This window comes from Cynara cardunculus (assembly GCF_001531365.2).
Source record: "Cynara cardunculus var. scolymus isolate 2C chromosome LG 7, CcrdV1, whole genome shotgun sequence".
Taxonomy (NCBI): domain Eukaryota; kingdom Viridiplantae; phylum Streptophyta; class Magnoliopsida; order Asterales; family Asteraceae; genus Cynara; species Cynara cardunculus.
Genome location: NC_037534.1, coordinates 13890419 through 13911569, shown reverse-complemented (window position 1 = coordinate 13911569; position 21151 = coordinate 13890419). Strand labels below are relative to the sequence as shown.

The window sequence follows — 21151 nt, the reverse complement described above, 5'->3', positions numbered from 1 at the left end:
ACCACCACCACATTCTGAACAACTTATCCGATGTAATGAAAATGCACCACCAGCGTATGATAAGAAACTTGGATGCAGTCATTGCTGCGAGACGGGAGATTAGGAGACTGTACAAGTGGCTGGTAGTGAGTGGGATGATGATGTTGATACTAGGAATGATGATCGGTTGGATGTTGTTCTAGAAAGATTGACTAGTGATAGGCTATCCACTCTTTTGCAAAGAAACTCAAGATCTTGTTTTTGTGATTGTAATCATCTATGAATGCATGATATCTTCTGAGAAATGCTTATTTACATCAAGCCATGGTGAATATAAGATTATTCTGTTTGGTCATATAAATTCTTAAATGTTATCCATGCGATGAATATCCATTACATCACTTAAATAACTGGAAGTTATTATCCTTGATATTGCCAAGAAAATGACGAAATTCTCTTCTGACTTAGGCCTTAGAAAATGCCGCCAAGAAGAGAAAACCCTGAAGTTGCACGACTCGTATCAGAACAACTATTGGTTGCACTCCCCAACATTGTCAGCCAAATAGTGGCAGGACTAAACGCTAACCAACCAACTAATTTTGAGCCTAGAACACCCCGGGAATGCACCTATAAATCCTTCAGATCGTGCAACCCAAAGGAATTCCATGGAATTGAGGGGGCTGTAGGATTATTGACTTGGATAGAGGGTATGGAATCTGTACTCCATATCAGTAAATGCACAGAAGCAAACAAGGTAGAATATGTTGCATGCTTACTTCAAGGGCGGGCACTAACATGGTGGACCATATTAGTTCAGACTAGGGGTCGGGAATCTGCCAACCAACTTTCATGGGAAGAGTTCAAGAAATTACTTAAGGACGAATATTGTCCAAGAAGTGAACTCCAAAAGTTGGAGATGGAGTTATGGAACCATGAGATGAAAGGGGAAAACATAGCTACATATACTGCTCGATTCCATGAGTTAGCAAATCTAGTGCCACATCTGGTGACACCCGAGGAAGTGCGAATCGAGAGATATATTTGGGGATTCTCTCCAGATATTAGAGGAAATATCACCTCGGAAAACCCAAAGACTCTTCAGGAGGCAATAGACATTGCCACCAAGCTCACAAATAATATTATTCGGTCCGGAGAATTCGCCAAAGGAAAGAGAAAGATGGAGGAGCATGGGAACCGAAGATCTGGAGGAAGATTCGACAAGAATAGGAAAGTAGTAGGAAATTTTGGGGTACAGACTCAGGTGATAAACCAAGGAAGCAAGCCCAAGTGCAATGCAAATATCCGCACTGGGGAATTGCACCATTTGTCAAAGATGTCACAGAGGGGGTCATTCCGCAAAGGATTGCCGAAAGCGATTGTGTTTTGATTGTGGGAGTCCAGACCATATGAGAAATGTTTGCCCAAAAAGAAAACAAGGAACAAAAAGAAAACAAGGAACAAGCCCGACCAGCCAATCAAGGAAACCCAGAAAGTCAAGCACGGGGCCGAGCATTTGAGATTGGAGCAAAGGAAGCTAGATATGATCCTATTGTGGTTACAAGTACATTTCTCTTGGAAAATGAATTTGCATCGATATTTTTTGATTCAGGGGCAGATAGAAGTTTTGTATCATTAGATTTTAAGCCGAAGATTAACTTAAAGCCCCAAAGGTTGAAAGAAGTTTATATAATAGAATTTGCCAATGGCCAAAAAATTAAGGCTAGGGACATAATCATGGACTGCGCACTAAGTTTAGCCAACAAGAATTTTAGCATAGATCTTATTCCGATTGAGCTAGGAAGTTTTGATATAGTTATAGGCATGGATTGGCTATCCAAAAATAGAGCTGAAATAGTCTGTTCGAAAAAGGTTATCCGAATTCCTCAAGAAGGAAGTGACTCAATTATAATCCAAGGAGACAAGTCAGATCGGAAAATTAAGATAATATCATGCATGAATATGCGGAAGTACTTAAAGAAGAATTATGTTGCATTTTTGGCACATGTTACGGATAAGAAGGTCAAAGAAAGATGTATTGAAGATTTCCCTATGGTTTAGGAGTTTCCTAAAGTATTTCTCAAGGATTTACCAGGACTACCCCCGCCAAGACAAGTAGAATTCGGTATTGACTTAATTCCTGGAGACGCCCCAGTTGCAAAAGCACCATATCGATTGGCCCCATCAAAAATGCAGGAATTGTCAGGTCAACTCCAAGAATTATTGGATAAAGGATTCATAAGGCCTAATTTCTCACCATGGGGTGCACCGGTTCTATTCGTCAAGAAGAAAGACGAGTCAATGAGAATGTGCATTGATTATAGGGAACTTAATAAGTTGACCATCAAGAACAAATATCCTCTTCCTAGAATCGATGATTTGTTCGATCAACTTCAAGGTGTTGTATACTTTTCAAAGATCGATCTACGATCCGGATGTCATCAAGTGAGAATTCGAGAAGAGGACACCCCCAAAATAGCATTCAGGACCTGGTACGGTCATTACGAATTTTTGGTTATGCCATTCGGGATAACCAATGCACCGGCAGTCTTTATGGATCTGATGAATAGGGTTTGCAGGCCATACCTGAATAAATTTGTAATCGTTTTCATAGACGACATACTAATTTATTCACGAAGTAAGAAGGATCATGAGCAACACTTGAGGATGATATTAGAACTACTTAGGGACCATGAATTGTACGCAAAATTCTCCAAATGCGAATTCTGGATTCGTGAAGTACAATTTCTTTGTCACGTGGTTAATAAAAAAGGGATTCAGGTAGATCCTGCAAAAATTGAGGCCATTAAGAAATGGGAAACCCCGAGAACCCCAACAGAGATTCGACAATTTCTTGGTTTAGCAGGCTATTATCGACAATTCATTGCGAATTTTTCAAAAATTGCGCAACCACTCACAGCCTTAACTCAGAAAGACAAGAAGTTTGTTTGGGAGAGAAACAGGAAGATGCATTCGAGACCCTTAAGCAGAGACTATGTAATGCACCTATTTTATCCTTACTAGAGGGTTCAGAAAACTTTGTGGTCTATTGTGACGCATCACATCAAGGCTTAGGATGCGTACTAATGCAAAAAGATAAGGTCATTGCATATGCCTCAAGGCAACTCAAAGTGCACGAGAGGAACTACACTACACATGATCTAGAATTGGGAGCCGTTGTATTTGCACTTAAGATTTGGAGACACTACCTATATGGTACCAAATGCACTGTGTTTACTGATCACAAAAGCCTTCAACACATCCTCAACCAGAAGATGTTAAATATGAGGCAGAGAAGATGGGTTGAACTGCTTAGTGATTACGACTGTGAAATCAAGTATCGTCCCGAAAAAGAAAATGTGGTGGCCGATGCTCTGAGTAGGAAGGAAAGAGTGAAACCAACAAGGGTGAGAGCGTTGGGAGCAATAGTAAGCACCAGTCTGAAGGCACAAATTCTCGAGGATCAAAAAGAGGCATTAAAGAAGGAGAATTTGAAGAATGAGGCCCTACACCACATAGAGACTAAGTTTCAACTGAAATCAGATGGAGTATATTACTTGGGAGACAAGGTTTGGATACCTAAGTTTGACAATCTTAAATCCATAATTTTGGACGAAGCCCATCGATCAAAATACTCAGTCCACCCGGGAGTGGATAAGATGTATAAGGATCTTAAGGACCATTATTGGTGGCCTGGAATGAAGAAAGACATTGCACTATATGTAAGCAAGTGTTTAACTTGTGCAATGGTCAAGGCTGAACACCAAAAACCATATGGTCTACTTCAACAACCTGAAATTCCCCAATGAAAGTGGGAACAAATATCAATGGATTTCATCACCAAGTTGCCAGAACTGGGAAAGGGCATGATACAATCTGGGTGATTATAGATCGACTGACGAAATCTGCTCATTTTCTACCAATCGGAGAAGATTATAAGATGGAGAAGCTGGCTTAAATTTATATAAATGAAATCGTTACTCGGCATGGGGTACCTATCTCCATTATCTTGGATATGGACAGTCGATTTACGTCAAGATTTTGGCAATCACTTCAAGGAGGGTTGGGTACACGTTTAGATTTAAGTACTTCATGCCACCCTTAAACGGATAGGCAGACGGAAAGAACAATCCAGACACTAGAAGACATGTTGCGCGCATGCGCCATAGATTTTGGTGGAAGCTGGGATATGCACCTTCCGTTAGTCGAATTTACATACAACAGCTACCATGCCAGTATTCAGTGTGCGCCTTATGAAGCATTATATGGACGCAAGTGCAGATCTCCACTTAGTTGGCTGGAGATTGGCGATCGGCAATTAACTAGACCTGATGTCATCCAGGAGACTACTGACAAGATAATAATTATCAAGGATCGACTCAAGGCTGCAAGAGATCGCTAGAAAAGTTATGCTAATAATAGGAGGAGACCATTAGAATTTCAAAAAGGAGATAAAGTACTCTTAAAGGTCTCACCATGGAAGGGAATAATGCGCTTTGGGAAAAGGGGAAAATTGGGTCCCCGATATATTGGTCCATTTGAAATAGATGAGAGAATTGGACCAGTGGCATATAAGTTAAAACTGACGCAAGAGCTAAGCGCTATTCATGATACATTTCATGTATCAAATCTCAAAAAGTGCTTAACCGATGAAACACTGGTCATACCGTTGGGAGATGTACAAATTAATGATCATCTGCGTTTCGTTGAAAAACCAATATAAATCATGGATAGACAAGTCAAGCAGTTGAGGCGTAGTAAAATCCCAATTGTAAAAGTTCATTGGACTTCGAAGCATGGACCAGAATATACGTGGGAAAGGGAGGATTTGATGAAAAGCAAGTATCCCCACTTGTTCCCAATCGAGTACAAAGTTAAAAACTGACAAACGAAATTTCGGGACGAAATTTTTTCTGGCATGGGGAGTCTGTGACACCCGCCATTTTTTGGAGCGTCAGGTTAGCATCTTTAAAGGCGTTTCTATATTTAGAATTATATTTTATTAGGATCTAATCATGTTGATTAGAAGTCATCTGGCTTAGTTCCCAAACTATAGTTCAGAAAACCTTGTTTCGACAGGTAACTGATAAAGTTAACTTATGTAATGCCAAATATATTAAAAAATGCTCCAAATATAATAAAGTTGATATTATAAGTCCAAATTAAAATATTAAAGTCTCATTTGAATGTCCAAATAATTTTTCCAAAAAAATGTGGAACTTGGATCTAATAATACCTTTATAAATTTTTGACAAATTATATTTTGTCATAAATTTAAAATGGGCTTTATTTTGTTTAAAGGAAAAATAAAATTTTTCTTTATGGACTTGGGCCTTAAGAGTCCGACCCTTTTATCCACATTTAAAACCCACATATAAATACCCCATATTATTTGAAAAACTCTCATTTTTCATCTTTATTTTGCAAAAGAAACCTTTCCTCTCCCTAATCTTCTTTTCTCTCTCTAAATCAAACCCCCCAGCCGTGTTCATCTTCAAGCATCTTTAGAAATCTGTCAATCTTGAAAAATATCCAAGATTTCAAGAAAAATGTATTATAGTAGTTATCTTACCTTTATATTATAACAAAGATTCTCATTCTTCTACACCTACTTTTCGTTCTTGTAGTTATAATTTCTGGAGAATTCAAAAGGGGAGATTATTCATCAGAGACATGAAAATGTCTTCAAAAGGATAATAATCTATGATCCACGATCTTCGAACTCTAAGAAAGTAGGAGAAAACCACATTGCATGTGGAATTTAATCAAGAAAAATGTATTTTGAAAACTGACAGATTCTGTTAGCATTTGTATCGACTGTATCTTTCAAGATAAAAGTCCAAACGTTCTGATTTTTCTTCTAAAACACACTTGGATGAGTTATCGTTCTAATTCAACTGGTCTCACTAAAAAATATTAAGTTTTGAGCCTTCAAGTTCTTGATACAAGATTATGGTGCAAAAAGAGCATTGCTGACAGAATCTTGCATGCATCTTAAATCGGTCACATCTTCTTCAAAACTCATTGAAAATGGGTGATTCTTTTTCTGAAAGTTAACCTTATGTGTTAGCTTTAAAATAAAGTTAAAATCACTGAAAAATGATGAGTTTAGACCCCCCAAATGACCGTCACTCAAAGAGTGTGCAATCTGTCTTGGGGACTGTGTCACTCAAAGTGTAGGGTATTAATGAGTGCCTTAAACCCATCCAAAATTCTTGATATTTGGGAAAAATCTATTTAACTCATTATTATGGATGATATAAAAATTTGGACACAAAATGACTTGTAGATGGTTCCTTTTTGGCAATGATTTGTGAGAACAAAATGTCAGATTTAGAAATTATATTCTGTCCAAATGGCAGCTTTATGCGCAAAGGAATTGATTATAAATATATACATTTTTGGACTATTTTCAGAGCAATAAAATAAGTTTCAACTTTAATTCATAAAACTCATTGGCATACATAAGATATGATTTGACTTTATCTTTGTCAAGAACCCATAGATGATCTAATTTCCGGTCATTGGACTGTTTAGGAAGGTTAGGGCAGGACGTGTAGAGCTTCAGACGTCATCTCTTTGGATATTCATCGACAAACTTGTGAGTTTTCACGGCCCCACTTTTAATGCTTTTTGTTTATTTAAACTGGGGGAAAAGCATGGAGTTATGCAAACTATATTGTTTATTTATAAAACCATCGGACTAAAGAACTGTTTAGTCGATGCTTTGGTTAAAACCATTGGACTAAAGAACTGTTTAGTCAAAACCGTTGGACTAAAGAACTGTATAGTCAAGTTTTGTTTATGTCATGAAATATTGACTGTTTTGCACTATGATATAAATGCTAGATTGATGTGCTTGGGAGTATGTTTCCAAATAAAGTCTCCGTCCGTAAACGCTACTTGTTAACTCGGGCATGTCCCCGGGCCGTGGTAATTGTGGATAACCGCTATTGTGTTGACAGTCCCACCCAGAAAGGGGTGCACATTACATATGTTTTATTGGTCTAATCATGTGGAAATTGGACCACCGCTGAATTAGTACTATTATGAACTGTGGGACCTAAATGAGTGTACGGGCTACTTATGGTCGTTCGTAAAATAATGGGGCACATTGGTCAGGAAAGGCTCAGTAGCGTCTCAAGTTTCTAAACATCGTTATGGATTTACATTTATTATGTGCAAAAAGTGTGTATAGTTTTGCAAGTAATGATTTATGCATTAAAATGTTTTGTGCATGTGAAAACCCGTGAACTCACCAACTCTTTGTAGTTGACTTGTTTTATGTTTCATGCTTTTCAGGAAGTAAGTAAGAAATGAAGTTTTTGGGGCATGTTTGTGGCGATACCGATTAAGCTCACCGATGAAGTTTTTGTAAAGAAGTATTTTATTCCATCTTAGTTATGGATGTTAAATTTGAACTTTTGTAAAACTTGAATGCTGTTATTTATTATCTGTTACACCTCGTATTTCCGCTTTAACGAGGTGTTAGAGATATGGAGGTAGATTGACTATTTTGGCTAATTTCCCAATTCCTTTTAAAGTGTGAATTAATAATTGCATTAGAATATTTAACCCTCCAATATTTTTGTAAAGTATAGAACCGGTCCTTGTACTGTTGATGAATTGTCATTAATTATTTAATCAGTAATTAATCTTTTGTGTTAATTACTTTAAATGCTTAGAATACAAAGGATTTTATGGATTTCACAAGTTTTTGGAGTTCTCATACGATAAATCCTCTATATTATTTATTGAATTTTAAAAACAAAATAAGAAACAGAAAAAAAAATGGAAAATAAGCAAAATATCGTTCATATAATTAATAGAAGTTAATAATCGTTAGTAAGAGCGACCGAAAGCGAAGAAAATTTCAAGCTATAACGGACAATTTTACTCATTAGAATGGTGAAATTGTGTCGACCAAAATATGGTTTTTGTGTTTTTTAAGTAGAATATGGATAGAGCTATGAAATTATTAATAGATAAAACCTATATTTCACTTTTTTTAAATATAAATACTTGTGTACCCTCGTCATTTTTATAAAATTTGAACCCTTAACCTACTGAAAGACCGAGTTTAATCAATAAGAACTTGAGCACTTGAAAACTTACACATACATATATCATTCAAATTCGGATCATGCACATACAAGTTACGACTACCAAAATAGTTCGCTTTGATACCATATCAGACCTTCAAAGTTCGACCAAAAATCGACATACGTCTAAAACTAGAAGCCACAACTTCCAGTGTCGTTCCCACAGCTCAATGGTTTTAAGGTCAAAAAGATGAATTCGTAACTTTAACCTTAAACCCTGAACCCGAAACAGTATCAAAAGGTTGCACTGCACCATAACTTCTTCATATCGATGATTCACCTCTAAAAATAGTATTTTGATAAGGAACACGTAAAACACACGTGTTTTACGAGTATCTCCGGGATTTGTTCTTCCCCCTCGTTGTCGGGTAATACATGGAGGAAGATAGACCACGATGAAGCTCGGCCTTGTCCTTGGTGAAGGCTCGTTGGACCTCTTCTTTAAGCTCGACAAATCGAGTCCTCTTTATCTCTTGCTCATCTGCGGTGCCCTTCTCGAGGAAAAACAGATCTGGTAGGTCGTCATCCATGAACTTATCAAGAACTTCCGAACAATGAGGGAAATAACGCCTACCCGTCTCCACTGCATCCAAAATATACGCTTCTTATAATCGATTCAGTTCATACTCGTGATTTCTAATTTTCAACAACAAAAAACAAACCTCTAAAGGCTACATTTTCAAGAATAATTTAGTGCAAAAAGGGGATTAATTTCGTATTAGTTGTGTGTTTTAATTAATTATGTGACTGTTGTATATTATTAAAAAATTATACCATTTTAAGATTAATTAAAAATTAAATTTATAAAAAAATAAAAGTTGATATATTTCTAATCTATTAAAGTATTATCCAACAATGAAATAAAGTACAAGTACATAAATCTAAACTTAGAAGGACCATTTTGTAAATATCAAAACCTTAACAAACAAACAAACAAAAACTGTAGGCGAATAGTGCTGATTTTCCATTAAGTTTTATATGAATAAAGATATCTGTGTGGATTAATTTGTCTCTTTGGATTTGGAAAGGCTTTTGTTTGGAAGGGTATCTTTATAAATGGATGGTGCGTGTTTTTTTAATTGGGAGAGGCTGGTTTGAAGAAAAAAACTTGGCTTTACATAAAGCTTCCATTGTAAGCTTACAAAATAAACAACTTTCTATATCATTAAGCCACTACCAAACATTCATATATAGGTGACCAAATAAGTTGTGAGTCTCGTTAAGATGCTATAGTGTTCTACTATTTATAACACTATAATGGTGCAAAAAAGGGTGCGTCTGTTGGAGACGAATTGGCACGAGATAAATGTTTCGTGCGAGATTTGGTGCATTTATTAAAGATGGTCTACGGTATATATAGATCTTATCCCCAGACTCTACCTCGATCAATCAAGATCAACAAATTATATGATCCATCCATCAGATATGCAAAATTAGAACAAAAAAAAGAAGGCGAAAAACAGAATGGAATTCGATAAAAACACACCTGTCTTCGAAAGCGCTTCCATTCTCAAAAGCAACCGTTTGTTCTGTACCAACGGTGTTTCGTTCAAATCCATCTCCCTCAAATTACCATTCGACCCTTTCGATGCCAAGAGACCTGGAAACTCCGAAGTCGTTTGGGCATGTGCGATTTCCATCGCTAGTTTCGCTTCCGAAGGGAACAATAGTCGTGCAAACGCCACTGCAAGATAACATTATAAAATCGAACCCGTAAGCCAACATTCTTTTGAAGTGAAAAGAAGTTCTTCGAAGCTAAACCAAACTACATTTTGCCCTTGTAAAGAAATAGTGACTAAAACTTCGAATCATCATACTTGATGCCCGATTCTAAACAACTAGCATCGATGCATATACGATATTTGGTAGAAAATAACGATAAATTGCAGGTATTATGCGTAAACGATCAATGGTGAAATCAATTTCCGGATAAGAAATTTACCTCGGTTTTCCAAGTAGAGTAACTTCATATGCAAATCATCAGCCACGGCCGAAGAACACGCGGAAACGTTTCCAATCATCGGATTCCTCTTAATTTCCCGCTCCAAAACATCGATGCAAATACGATCTTTGTTCGTTTCTTGGCCGTGCTCCATTTTCGCATGATAATCCTTCGGCCTCGTTAACCTCCTGCAAATACTAACCGCACTCTGCCCATCGACAGTTATATCCGATGCCGCCGCTCCTTTGCTCAAAAGCGATACGATAATAGACGGTTCCTTCCGCATTGCAGCAACATGAAGTACTGTGTACCCTCGAGAGTTTCGAAGGTTAACGTTGGCTTGATTTAGATCGAGAACCATCTTAGCGACTTCCTTATCACAATACGAGACCGCATAATGCAAAGCACAAGCTTCATCCAACGTAATTTGCGACTCGCTTAAAATCAATTTAACGAGTTCGACATCGTCACAATCCAACGCTTTGTGTATGCTTTTGATTCTCTTTTCACGTAACGCGCCCTCGGATTCAACCGTGTGCTCATCGTCATCTAGGGAGTTGCTACGAAGTGATTTAACGTTTTGTGCAACTTCAAACGGAAGCTCTTTCTCGAGGGAAACGTTGTCAAGATTTGATCGTGAAACTCGATCGATACACCGAGTTAAAACATGTTCTAACTGGCAATGAAAGGCCACGGTAAGGATCGGGATAACGTCTTCCACAAGAGCCTTGTCCACAAAGTTGAGAAGATGGCGCTGCAAATTCAAAAATATAAGAATCAGCACATCATAGACTATGACTTTAGGCTATAAAGTTTGACTTAAGGGTTAAGGCTATGTTTGGCAACCATAAACTGGTTTATTTTTTGAGTTCATTGAAAACATTCCGTTTGATAAATCGAAAATGACCTGTTTGGTAAGTCGTAAGCTACGTTACTGAAAAACTACTTCAGATGGTGTTTCAATAAGCACGAGAGACTTTCTTTTTTCACTTTTTTCCAAACATGCCCCTAATGTTAGAATTGAATAATTTTTTAACATGTCCTTTTAGGTCATTATTTACATCTTTATCTAGTTTATCGACTAGTTTTTACCAATCTTGTACTACTTTCTCAATTAACTTATGAGCCAATAGTTAGCTTGTTAGTTGACAACTTGTTTTTTACAGCTAGCTAATCATCAAACAGCAAGCTTATCAACCAGCCCACAGCTAGCTTAATGGGATTCACAGCTTATTCGGTCAACTATACATGACTGTTTGGTAGTGGCTTAATGATATAGAAAGTTGCTTATTCAGTAAGCTTCTAGGAGGGAGTTTATGTAGAAAGCCAAGTTTTTTTCCAAACCACCCCTCCCAATTAAAAAACATGCCCCTTCCATCTATAAAAAAAACCCTGCCGGACAAAAATCTTCTCAATTTATACACACATATTAATCTACACAGACAGCTTTATCCATATGAGACTTAATGAAAAACCAACCAAACAGCACTTAGCTAGTTTGCCAAAGACAGCCTTAACGAGTAGTCTTTTTGTAGTCAAACCAACCTCACTGTCGAATTTAGCCAAAAATCAATATTAGTTGTTCTATGTTTCTTTTGAAGTATATAATATTTATATACGGCAAATAGAACAAATAAACTCACACACCCTCCTCACTTTTGGTGAGGTTTGAACCCCTGACCTCTTAGAAGGCCAAAGACTCACATACCGCTAGGCCAAAGGCCCTTTGGTTAGTTGTTCTATGTTGAACTCTAATTAGATTAGTTTTAGTGAAAGAAGATGATTATCGCAAATGTTCATGGAGTTAAATCATACTCACGATTCAAGCATTTAACATAAAGCATACGAGGAACAAATCAAAATACCTGAAAGAGTGAAACCAACTCAGGAACTTGAAAAACCGAAGAAGCATAAGTCAATTCAACGGCAAAGCTAATAGCGGGCCGACAAGCATCATGGCGGCAACCATCATCGACACAAGTTGAAACCTCCGGAGGAGAAGACTTAAGTTTTCCGGTATAAACGTAGCTTAAAAATACAAGAAAAGCATCGTGTCCAACATTCCCGTATGGCAACAAATTACTCATGATGTATTTAGACTTACCATCCTTAAATAGATCACTAAAAAACTTGCTTCTAGTTGCTAAAATACACCTATGAATGCCCACGGAAATCCCCTCCACAACAACTTCGGCATCGCTGTAATTGCAATTGGATTCGGAATCAGAATCAGCCAAGAGCTTCTCCAAGTTTGTGCTGAGCTTATTTAAGCTAAGGATTTCAAGATTTGCACGTGGCTCAGGGATTGAAGATGAAGGGATGTTGTAGTTGGTTGAGCCATTGGATATAAGAGAAGATGAGGTGAAGCTTATGGATGACGATGGTTCAGATGAGTTTGCCATGGATTAAATCCACTTCCCAACAAGAAACAAGATTTACAAAATGGGAAATGGCAAATTTATATGAACAAGATCAGGGGTTTGACCATTTCATCAAAAAAATGTCAAATTCAGAAACTTTTTTCATAGTCAAAGAAACAAGAACTCAAAGCACAATGAAACAACTGTATGTTGAAAAAAGAATTGCTACGATTGAGTTGCAAATCAGATGAAATGGATCAAGTCAAACCTCATACACGAGTCAAAGTCAACTGTAGGAGCTCGGAGATCCTAAGCACAATAATGGACCATCTATGGCGGAAGATACAGTAAAGGTTACAGATGATGTTGATCCAAAAGAGCTTTTCATGATTCAGCTGTAAAGCACATATAATGAGTATGGCTTTTTCCTAAAAAGAAGAGTGAATTCTAGAAACTCTGAATCAAAAGAACAAGAACTCCAAAAGCACAATAATAAAATTGGACATCTATACCCTTTAGGATTAGAAATGATTTGGGGCAGAAACTACATACCAGATAATGAACTGAAACCCTGAAATGGAGGGATCTGAATTGATTATACTGCCCTTGTTCTAGAACTAAGATCAAGAAATTTCCTTATTTTTTTGCTACAAATTCATGGATGAACAAAACCCTAACATCCCCAAATCAATTCAGCTTTTCCTGATTCCAAGATTGCACCCACAACAAGAATCTTGATCAAAACCTAAAACAACCCCAACTTATTGGAATCAGATATTCCCAGACTAACAACTCTATCAAAAATCAAAAACCTTAGAAACCCCAGATGAATTGCAGTCGTTCCAGATTTTGATTGCTCCACAAAACATAAAATCTATCCTCAAAACCCTAATCCCCAGATCTATTGTTCTTTCGTATTTTCAACAAATACCCAGCACAAACAATCAGTCAATAAGCAAAACCCATGTAAAAAAAGCAAAAATCAACTTCAAGAAACGGTAAAAACGATATCAAAATCAACAAAATGATGTTGGAATCAAGGAACTTCTATGAAGTAGCAGAGTAGCTAATGGTTGTGAGAAAGTTTGGGAAGCTTCGTAGGTAACAAAAAGAGAAAGGGTCTTTTTGTAAATTGCCAAATTGTTTGTCGGCTTGTGAAGACGAGTAAAGATGAGGATGAATCAGTTGACATGACGAAGATGATAGCGTCAGGGAGGATTGCCGTGTTTTGCATACGTAGCATGTGACGTCACTTTTATTTTGTAACACATTGCTCAAGGCCAGCCAAGCCTTTGTCTATCTTTTTTGAGTGTGATTAATAATTGCATTAAAATATTTAGCACTCCAATCTTTTTGTAAAGTACAAAAATAGTCCTTCTAGTTGTATTATTAATAAGATTAATAGTTTATATTAATAAAAAATAGAAAAAATAATGATGAAATTAGGGTCAAAATCTACTTAAAGGGGAGTACAATTAGCCTCCTTATAGATTATAATTTATTTTTATATTGATTTTTAAAGTATAAATTCATCACTATGGTTGGTGAAATTAACGATGATTGATTCAAGCCTTTCAAACAAATTAATTACAAGGGTCGTCATTATTGTTTGTGTTTTCTTATGAATTACGTTTCGTTACTAACTTTGTTAAAAAAAAAATTCTTAGGTCGTACATTAAAGTATTTTGGTTATAGGGATGGTTATTTCATTGCAAGAAGTCTAACCATCTCTAACCTCTTTAAGGCATGAGAAACCTAAAAAGCAAAGGAGAGGCTCTCATATTCACTTCTACAAAATATATATAATAGGTAGTTCACTTACCCGCAGTTGAAGCCATAGATCCGGGTAGATATGCCCCTATGAACGACTATGCCGATCTTTAAATGTTCTGGCCACGTGCGTTTCTGTTAAGAAGAAGAAGGTTTGGATCATCAGAAGGAGGTGAAGGGCTTAACAGCACCTGGAGGGAATAAGAAAATAAGAAAATCGGGTCGCGTTTGGTCATTCAAAGATTGCAGAATTTCGGAATGGAGTTACTACTCCTGGATAAACCAGTTCTGCCGCCAGCCGCACAACAAAGTGATGGCTTAAAGGTAAAGAGTGGCCAAGATGAACTAGCATAAAAGACATGCTTGAATTTAGAAAGGCAAGACAACTCTGAATCACTCGTTGAAACTTCCGGACAAAGCAATTTCCACTAGCTAGGATAAAATTATCACATGCCTCTTTCATTATTACAACCTTCTTTTTTTATGTCAATGACCAGAAGCTACACAAAAAATTTCATTGGATCATCACCACCTGCACCTCACATCTCGGCACAGTGAAACGTGTAAGCTTTCGTCGTCTTTTTCCCACTTTCACCTTCGATTATGAAGGGATTTTTTTTCCGCTTTCACCTTTGCAAAAGAGGTTTTAAACAGAATTTGGTAATCTTCACCCTGTAATTGCAAATAAGGGATTTTCTCACTAGACCTTCCGGTCTCACCCTCATTTTGTATTTTGAAAATGTGCATTGCAGGAACAGCTGGGTCTCTAGATATTAAGGGGAAGGGGAAAATATGATTATTTTCCTTATGTGTTCATCTGCCTTTTAAAGATCAACCTGTTGCCTGTTATATTTTGAAGATACATGCTGACATACATGTGATAGTATAGGGCTATTCTTTTAGAATGTGAAGTTGTAAATTTCGTATATAGAATCCTTGTACCAGTGGGACCTTGTGATGTAAATTACATTTCTTTTGTATGAAATACATGTTATATGCAAATGTGAAGTTTGGGTTGTTATAGAGGTGGTATTAGAGCCTAAGTTTAAGGGATTTAGGTATCCAAAGCATGATGCCTAGACTTAAACTGTTATTTGCATATTAAGGGGTCCCGAACATAGATAGTACCACTGAAAACAAATATAATGGGTTAAAGAGGATAGTATGTATAATAAATTCGAATTACAAATGACCAATGTAATTATGAATTTACAGGTACATATCTGCACTCGGGTACCTTATTATCTTTGGGAATATGAATACGTGATATTTAACATTAAAATATTTGTAGATGACAAGTCGATCAAGAAGATCCGAAAGGATCACTCGCCCCAATCCAGAAGAAAGAGATGAATCTCCTAATAATGCTCCAACTAATATTTTTGAAAGTCGAGGCAGGGGAAGAACCAGGGGCAGAGGCCAAGGGAGAAGTCAGGCCCAAGGTAGAATGAGTTAGACAAAAATTCACCCGGATCAAGGAGAGTCTATTTTGGGGAATGTTAATCAAGAGCAAGCACCTTAACCAGAATACGTAACATGGGATGTTATGGCTGAAGAAATGGGTAAGTTAAGAGAAACTCTGGTATCTATCATGGGATTGCCAGCCAGAGTGGAAAATAAATCCTCCAGTTCAATCGACAAGCAATAGAAGGGGGACATAAAAATGTTTTTAACATGTAAACCCCCAACATTTTCGGGAGAAAGGGATCCGGTGAAGGCTATGTGCTGGATAAAAGAGATTGAATCAGTGTTTAATACCAGTAAATGCTCTGAGGAAGACAAAGTTATATTTGTTGTCTCCATGTTAAAATCTAACGCATTGTACTTGTGGGATGTGAAATCATCGGCTAAGCCCGATATTCTACAATCTATGTCTTGGGGAGAATTTGTAAACAAATTTAAAGAACAATTCTGTCCCAAGACAGCTGTGAGGCAGATGGAAGAGGACTTTTTAAAGCTGGAACAAGGCAACAAATCTATGCGGGAATATACTGAAAAGTTTATCGAATATTCCCGGTTTGCGGAACATTATATTTCTTCTGAGTCCAGGAAAATGAAAAAGTACATTTGGGGCTTGAAGCCCTCTATCAGGAAATTTGTAATAGCAATGAATCCTGCCATATTTTTCTTAATTGTGAATGTTGCCGAAATAACAGAGTGAAACAAGAATCAGCAAGGGGAAGAGAAAGGGTGGAGAAACAGAAGTGGGAAGGGTCTTCAGCTAGTTTTCGAAGACCTAAATTTATAAAAAAAAACAGATAACCGACTTATTTAACAACCAACAATTAGAGTCTGTCCTCGATGTCAGCAAGTACATTAAGGTAATTGTCAACCTGAGCAAAGGAAATGCTATTGGTGCAGCGAGTCAGGTAATTTATTGAAGGATTGCCCTACACCCAAAAAAATGCTTCCATTGCAATTCACCTAATCATATCCGACCGAATTGCCCGCAATTAAGAGCCCCACAACTGACCATGGGAGGAAATACCCCAAGTACTCGTGGAAGGCCTAATGTATTAAGGGGAGGACAGAAAGGGGGGCGGGGCTGAGCATTTCAGATGACAAAAAGTGAGGCCGAAACAATGCCAGATGTGCTAACAGTTACTTTACTTGTTAATTCTATATATGCTAAAGTGTTATTTGATTATGGTGCAAACTTTTCTTTTGTATCACCATCATTTGCTAATTGTGCATATATGAATTATGTGCCCCTTGACAATATATTAGTGGTTGATATCGCTAATAGTCAAGTATCTGTTACCTATGTGTTTAATAATTGTATAATTGAAATTGAGGGGTGTGGGCTACCGATCCGTCTGTTTCCTATACCGATGAGAGAATTCAATGTTGTGGTGGAAATGGATTGGTTGACAGAAAATCAGGCCAGTATTTTGTGTAACAAGAAGATCATCAGTATCAACTTGCCAGAGAGAGGGCCGATTGTTATTTATGGTGATTAGCAGGATCACCATACCAATTTATTATCAGTTCTGGAAGCTCGTAAATATATTCAGAAAAGATGTCAGCGTTTTCTTGCGTATGTGATTGATTCAAAGAAAGAGAAAGGTAAGCAAGAGTCAATTCCGGTTGTCTGTGAGTATCCAGAAGTCTTTCCGAAAGATTTGAATGGTCTATCGTCTGATAGATCTATTGATTTTAGAATTGATCTTGTACCTGAGGCAACACCAGTGGCTAGAGCACCGTATCAATTGGCACCGTTAGAACTAAAAGAAGTGGCTACTCAATTGAAAGATCTTCTTGACAAATGTTTCATCAGACCGAGTACTTCACCTTGGGGTGCTCCGGTTCTCTTTTTCAAAAAGAAAGACGAACCGATGCGAATGTGTATTGATTATCGGGAGTTAAACAAGCTGACAATCAAGAATAAGTATAATTTACCAAGAATCGATGATTTATTTGATCAACTAGTAGGAGCCAATTACTTTTCAAAAATCAATTTGCGGTCAGGATACCATCAATTAAAAGTCAGGGATGAAGATGTTGCCAAGACTGCTTTCCGGACCAGGTATGGACATCATGAGTTTTTGGTTATGCCTTTCGGTTTAACCAATGTTCCTACAGTTTTCATGGATCTGATGAACCGAGTATGTAGTGAATATCTTGATAAATTTGTTATTGTGTTTATCGACGATATTCTTATATACTCGAAATCTGAAAAAGAACATACTAAACACCTTCGTCTAATCCTTGAACTTTTGAAGAAAGAAAAGTTGTATGCAAAATTTTCCAAGTGTGAATTCTGGTCAAGAGAAGTCCAATTTATGGGGTCATGTCATATCTGAGGCAGCAATAAAAGTGGATCTTGCTAATATTGAAGCAGTAGAAAAATGGGATGCGTCAAGAACTTCTTCTAAAGTCCGTAGTTTTCTGGGATTAGTAGGCTACTATCAGAAGTTTATTCAGGATTTCTCCAAAATCGCAGTACCATTAACTAAGCTGACTCGGAAGAACATTAAGTTTCAGTGGGTAGAGGATTAGCAAAGAGCTTTCCAGTTATTGAAGGATCGTCTTTGCAGTGCTCCAATGTTGTCTTTGCCAGAGGGATCTAAAGTGGTCTACAGTGATGCTTCAAAGTTGGGTTTGGGTTGTGTACTAATGCAACGAGGAAAGGTGATTTCTTACGCATCCAGGCAGTTGAAGGATTATGACAAACAGTATCCGACGCACGATATGGAGCTTGCGGCCGTAGTTTTTGCTCTGAAGATTTGGAGGCATTATTTGCTGGGAATGAAATATCAGATCTTCACATATCACAAGAGTCTCCAACATCTGTTCAGTCAAAAAGAGTTCAACATGCGGCAACGGCGATGGATTGAACTGGTAAATGACTATGACTGCGAGATTCTCAACCATCTAAGGAAAACAAATGTGGTAGCAGACGCTTTGAGCAAAAAAGAGAAAAGTGGTACAATCAGGACCATAGCAATAAGAATGAACCTATTGCCAGATTTCCACAGTGAAGTTTCAAAGTGTCAAGAACAAGCTGTTAAAAATGATGATTCCAAGTTTGAACGAGTGGGTAAAATGATTTCCACCCTGGAAAAGAATGACAAAGGAATTTTGTGTTTTCAAGGACGGATCTAGATACCGTGCTATGGGAATATCCGAAGATTATTTTGGATGAAAGCCATAAATCCCGGTATTTAATTCATCCCGATACCAATAAAATGCATAAAGATTTAAAACCATTTTATTGGTGGCATGAATTGAAGAAAGACATAGCAAGGTATGTAGAGCGATGTCTAACGTGTTTGGCAGTAAAAGTTGAACATCAGAAACCATACGGGAATCTGCAGTCTTTGGAGATTCTTGTATGGAAATGGGATCATATTACGATGGATTTCATCATGAAATTACCTCGAAATCCAAAGGGATATGATGCCATATGGGTGATTGTGGACCGTTTATCAAAATCTGCGCACTTTCTACCAATGAAAGAGAACTATCCGTTAGAAAGATCAGAAAAAATTTATATAGAAGAGATTGTAACTAGGCACGGGGTTTCCACTATCTATCGTTTCAGACTGGGATAGTCGGTTTATGTCTAAATTTTGGGAGAGTTTTCAAAAAACTTTGGGTTCTCAGATTCGGCTAAGTACGGCATATCATACGCAGACTGACGGGCAAAGCGAAAGAACAATTCAGAGTCTCGAAGATATGTTAAGAGCTTGTGTTATAGACTTCGGGGGATCATGGGAAGATCATCTGCCGTTGATTGAATTTGCTTATAACAATAGTTATCACCAGCTTCCAAGCGGCACCGTATGAAGTTTTGTATGGCCGTAAGTGCAAAACGTCGTTATGTTGGAATGAGGTATATGAAAGGCAATTAGCAGGTCCAGAAATCGTTCAAGTTACTTCAGAGAAGATTAAACAGATTATAGATAAAATAAAAATAGCTCATGACCTTCAGAAGAGCTATGTCGATAGACGCCGTAAGCCAATTGAATTCTTTGTGGGGGGATTATGTAATGCTGAAAGTCTCTCCATGGGAAAGAGTAGTCAGATTCAGTAAGAGAGGTAAGCTCAGTCCAAGATATATTGGGCCATTCAGAATCTACAAACGAATCAGAACGGTTATATATCAGTTGGAGTTACCAGGGGAGCTTAGTTCGATCCACAACACTTTCCATGTATCTAATCTACGAAAGTGTTTAGCGGATCCAAGTTTGGCAGTACCGCTACCTGAAGTAAGTTTAGATAATAAGCTGAACTTTGTGGAGACACCAGAAGCTATCACTGATTGGAAAACAGAGTGCTACGAAACAAAGAGATCAGTCTAGTAAAAGTTCAGTGGCATTTCCACAAAGGTTCAGAAGCATCTTGGGAGTTAGAATCTGAAATGAGGGCTGAATACCCGTGGTTGTTTAATTAAATGAATTTCGGGATGAAATTCTTTTGAGGGGTGGATAGTGTGATAACTGAGTCTTGATTATGCACCTGAGGCAATTATTATGTGATTACCTGGTTATATGATAACATGAATATTTGATTAATGGTTATAATTGATCATGTGAATACATACTTACATGAGTTTAATATGTGAGAATGTGAAGTCCAAAAATCATACAAACATGATCAGATCTTCAAGAATTAGGATGAATAGAATAGTAGAAAGAATATCTTCAAAGATTGATTTGATTGAGAGAGAGAAAATTACAGCTCTAATCTTGATTACAATTCTGCTAATCACTTGGTAATGACAATTATAAGGAAAATACTATTTATACTAGGAAATAGTAAAGCTACTCTATTACAATATAAAACTACATTAAGGAGAAACTTGAATATAACTTTAACGCTCTTACTCAAACCCAACATTCTCCCCCTTGGATTCAAGTTTGGACTCTTGTGAATTTCGTCTTTTGCAGTCCAAGAATTTTCTCCAATTTTCTTAGAGCATTCCTATATTGGATTTTCTCCTCGAGCAAATTTATCACGTTGACCAGCAAATATCTTTCCTTGGAACTCATCCGTTCTGATTCAGCAGCTTTATCGTTCATCACCCTTTTCAATTCAAGTGTCCTTCTCACTAATTTTATCGTGCCATCAAAATATTTATTCAGCTCGCCAAATCTCATGAATTTCTTAACTTGGAGTTGAGCAAAGTAGATGACCCCGAACTCTGGACTTTCAAGAACCATATAGACTGGATAGCCTTCAATATCTTCTAGTTCTTGGTTTGGTCTTTTAAGATTGATGATCCGTTGATTGTCTTCAAGGCCCATTTGAACATTAATGACCATCGCCAGTTTTACATAACAGCGCATAAATCTCTTGATAGCCTCAAGAGCAATCAATTCTCCTTCCTTTCTGATTGTCATGTTTTTGAGTTCAAAGTACATATATTCAAGGTCATCCAAATATAAGTTTGAAAAGTCTGCTTCGCTAAACTTCCAAATCTGACCATCCTGCCTAGTGACTGTAAAAACAGGAGACCAGATTCTTAACAACTTCTGAGCATCAATTTGTTTAATCGT

General features: G+C 37.3%; 2 protein-coding genes across 2 annotated transcripts; one reads left to right on the top strand and one right to left on the bottom strand.

The window, feature by feature from the left end:
- Positions 1 to 8060: 8060 nt before the first annotated feature.
- LOC112515359 (regulatory protein NPR3-like) lies at positions 8061 to 13443 on the bottom strand. Its single transcript, XM_025122135.1, has 4 exons — positions 11886 to 13443; positions 10021 to 10774; positions 9565 to 9762; positions 8061 to 8661 (listed from the first exon to the last, which is right to left on the bottom strand). Exons 1-4 carry the CDS (start codon positions 12420 to 12422, stop codon positions 8405 to 8407), a joined length of 1746 nt encoding a protein of 581 aa, XP_024977903.1. The 5' UTR covers positions 12423 to 13443; the 3' UTR covers positions 8061 to 8404.
- Positions 13444 to 15813: 2370 nt separating this feature from the next.
- On the top strand, positions 15814 to 16311 carry LOC112515209. Its single transcript, XM_025121880.1, has one exon. The coding sequence runs from the start codon at positions 15814 to 15816 to the stop codon at positions 16309 to 16311; it is 498 nt and encodes a 165-aa protein (XP_024977648.1).
- The last annotated feature ends 4840 nt before the right edge of the window (positions 16312 to 21151 follow it).

Excerpts from the sequence above, each read along its gene's own strand:
- LOC112515359 (XM_025122135.1), bottom strand. The coding sequence starts at position 12,422 with ATGGCAAACTCATCTGAACCATCGTCATCCATAAGCTTCACCTCATCT. Across the intron at positions 9,763-10,020 it reads ACTCTACTTGGAAAACCGAG|TGGCGTTTGCACGACTATTG; the intron begins GTAAATTTCTTA and ends GTTATCTTGCAG. Across the intron at positions 8,662-9,564 it reads GGAAGCGCTTTCGAAGACAG|TGGAGACGGGTAGGCGTTAT; the intron begins GTGTGTTTTTAT and ends TTTTGGATGCAG.
- LOC112515209 (XM_025121880.1), top strand. The coding sequence starts at position 15,814 with ATGTTTTTAACATGTAAACCCCCAACATTTTCGGGAGAAAGGGATCCG.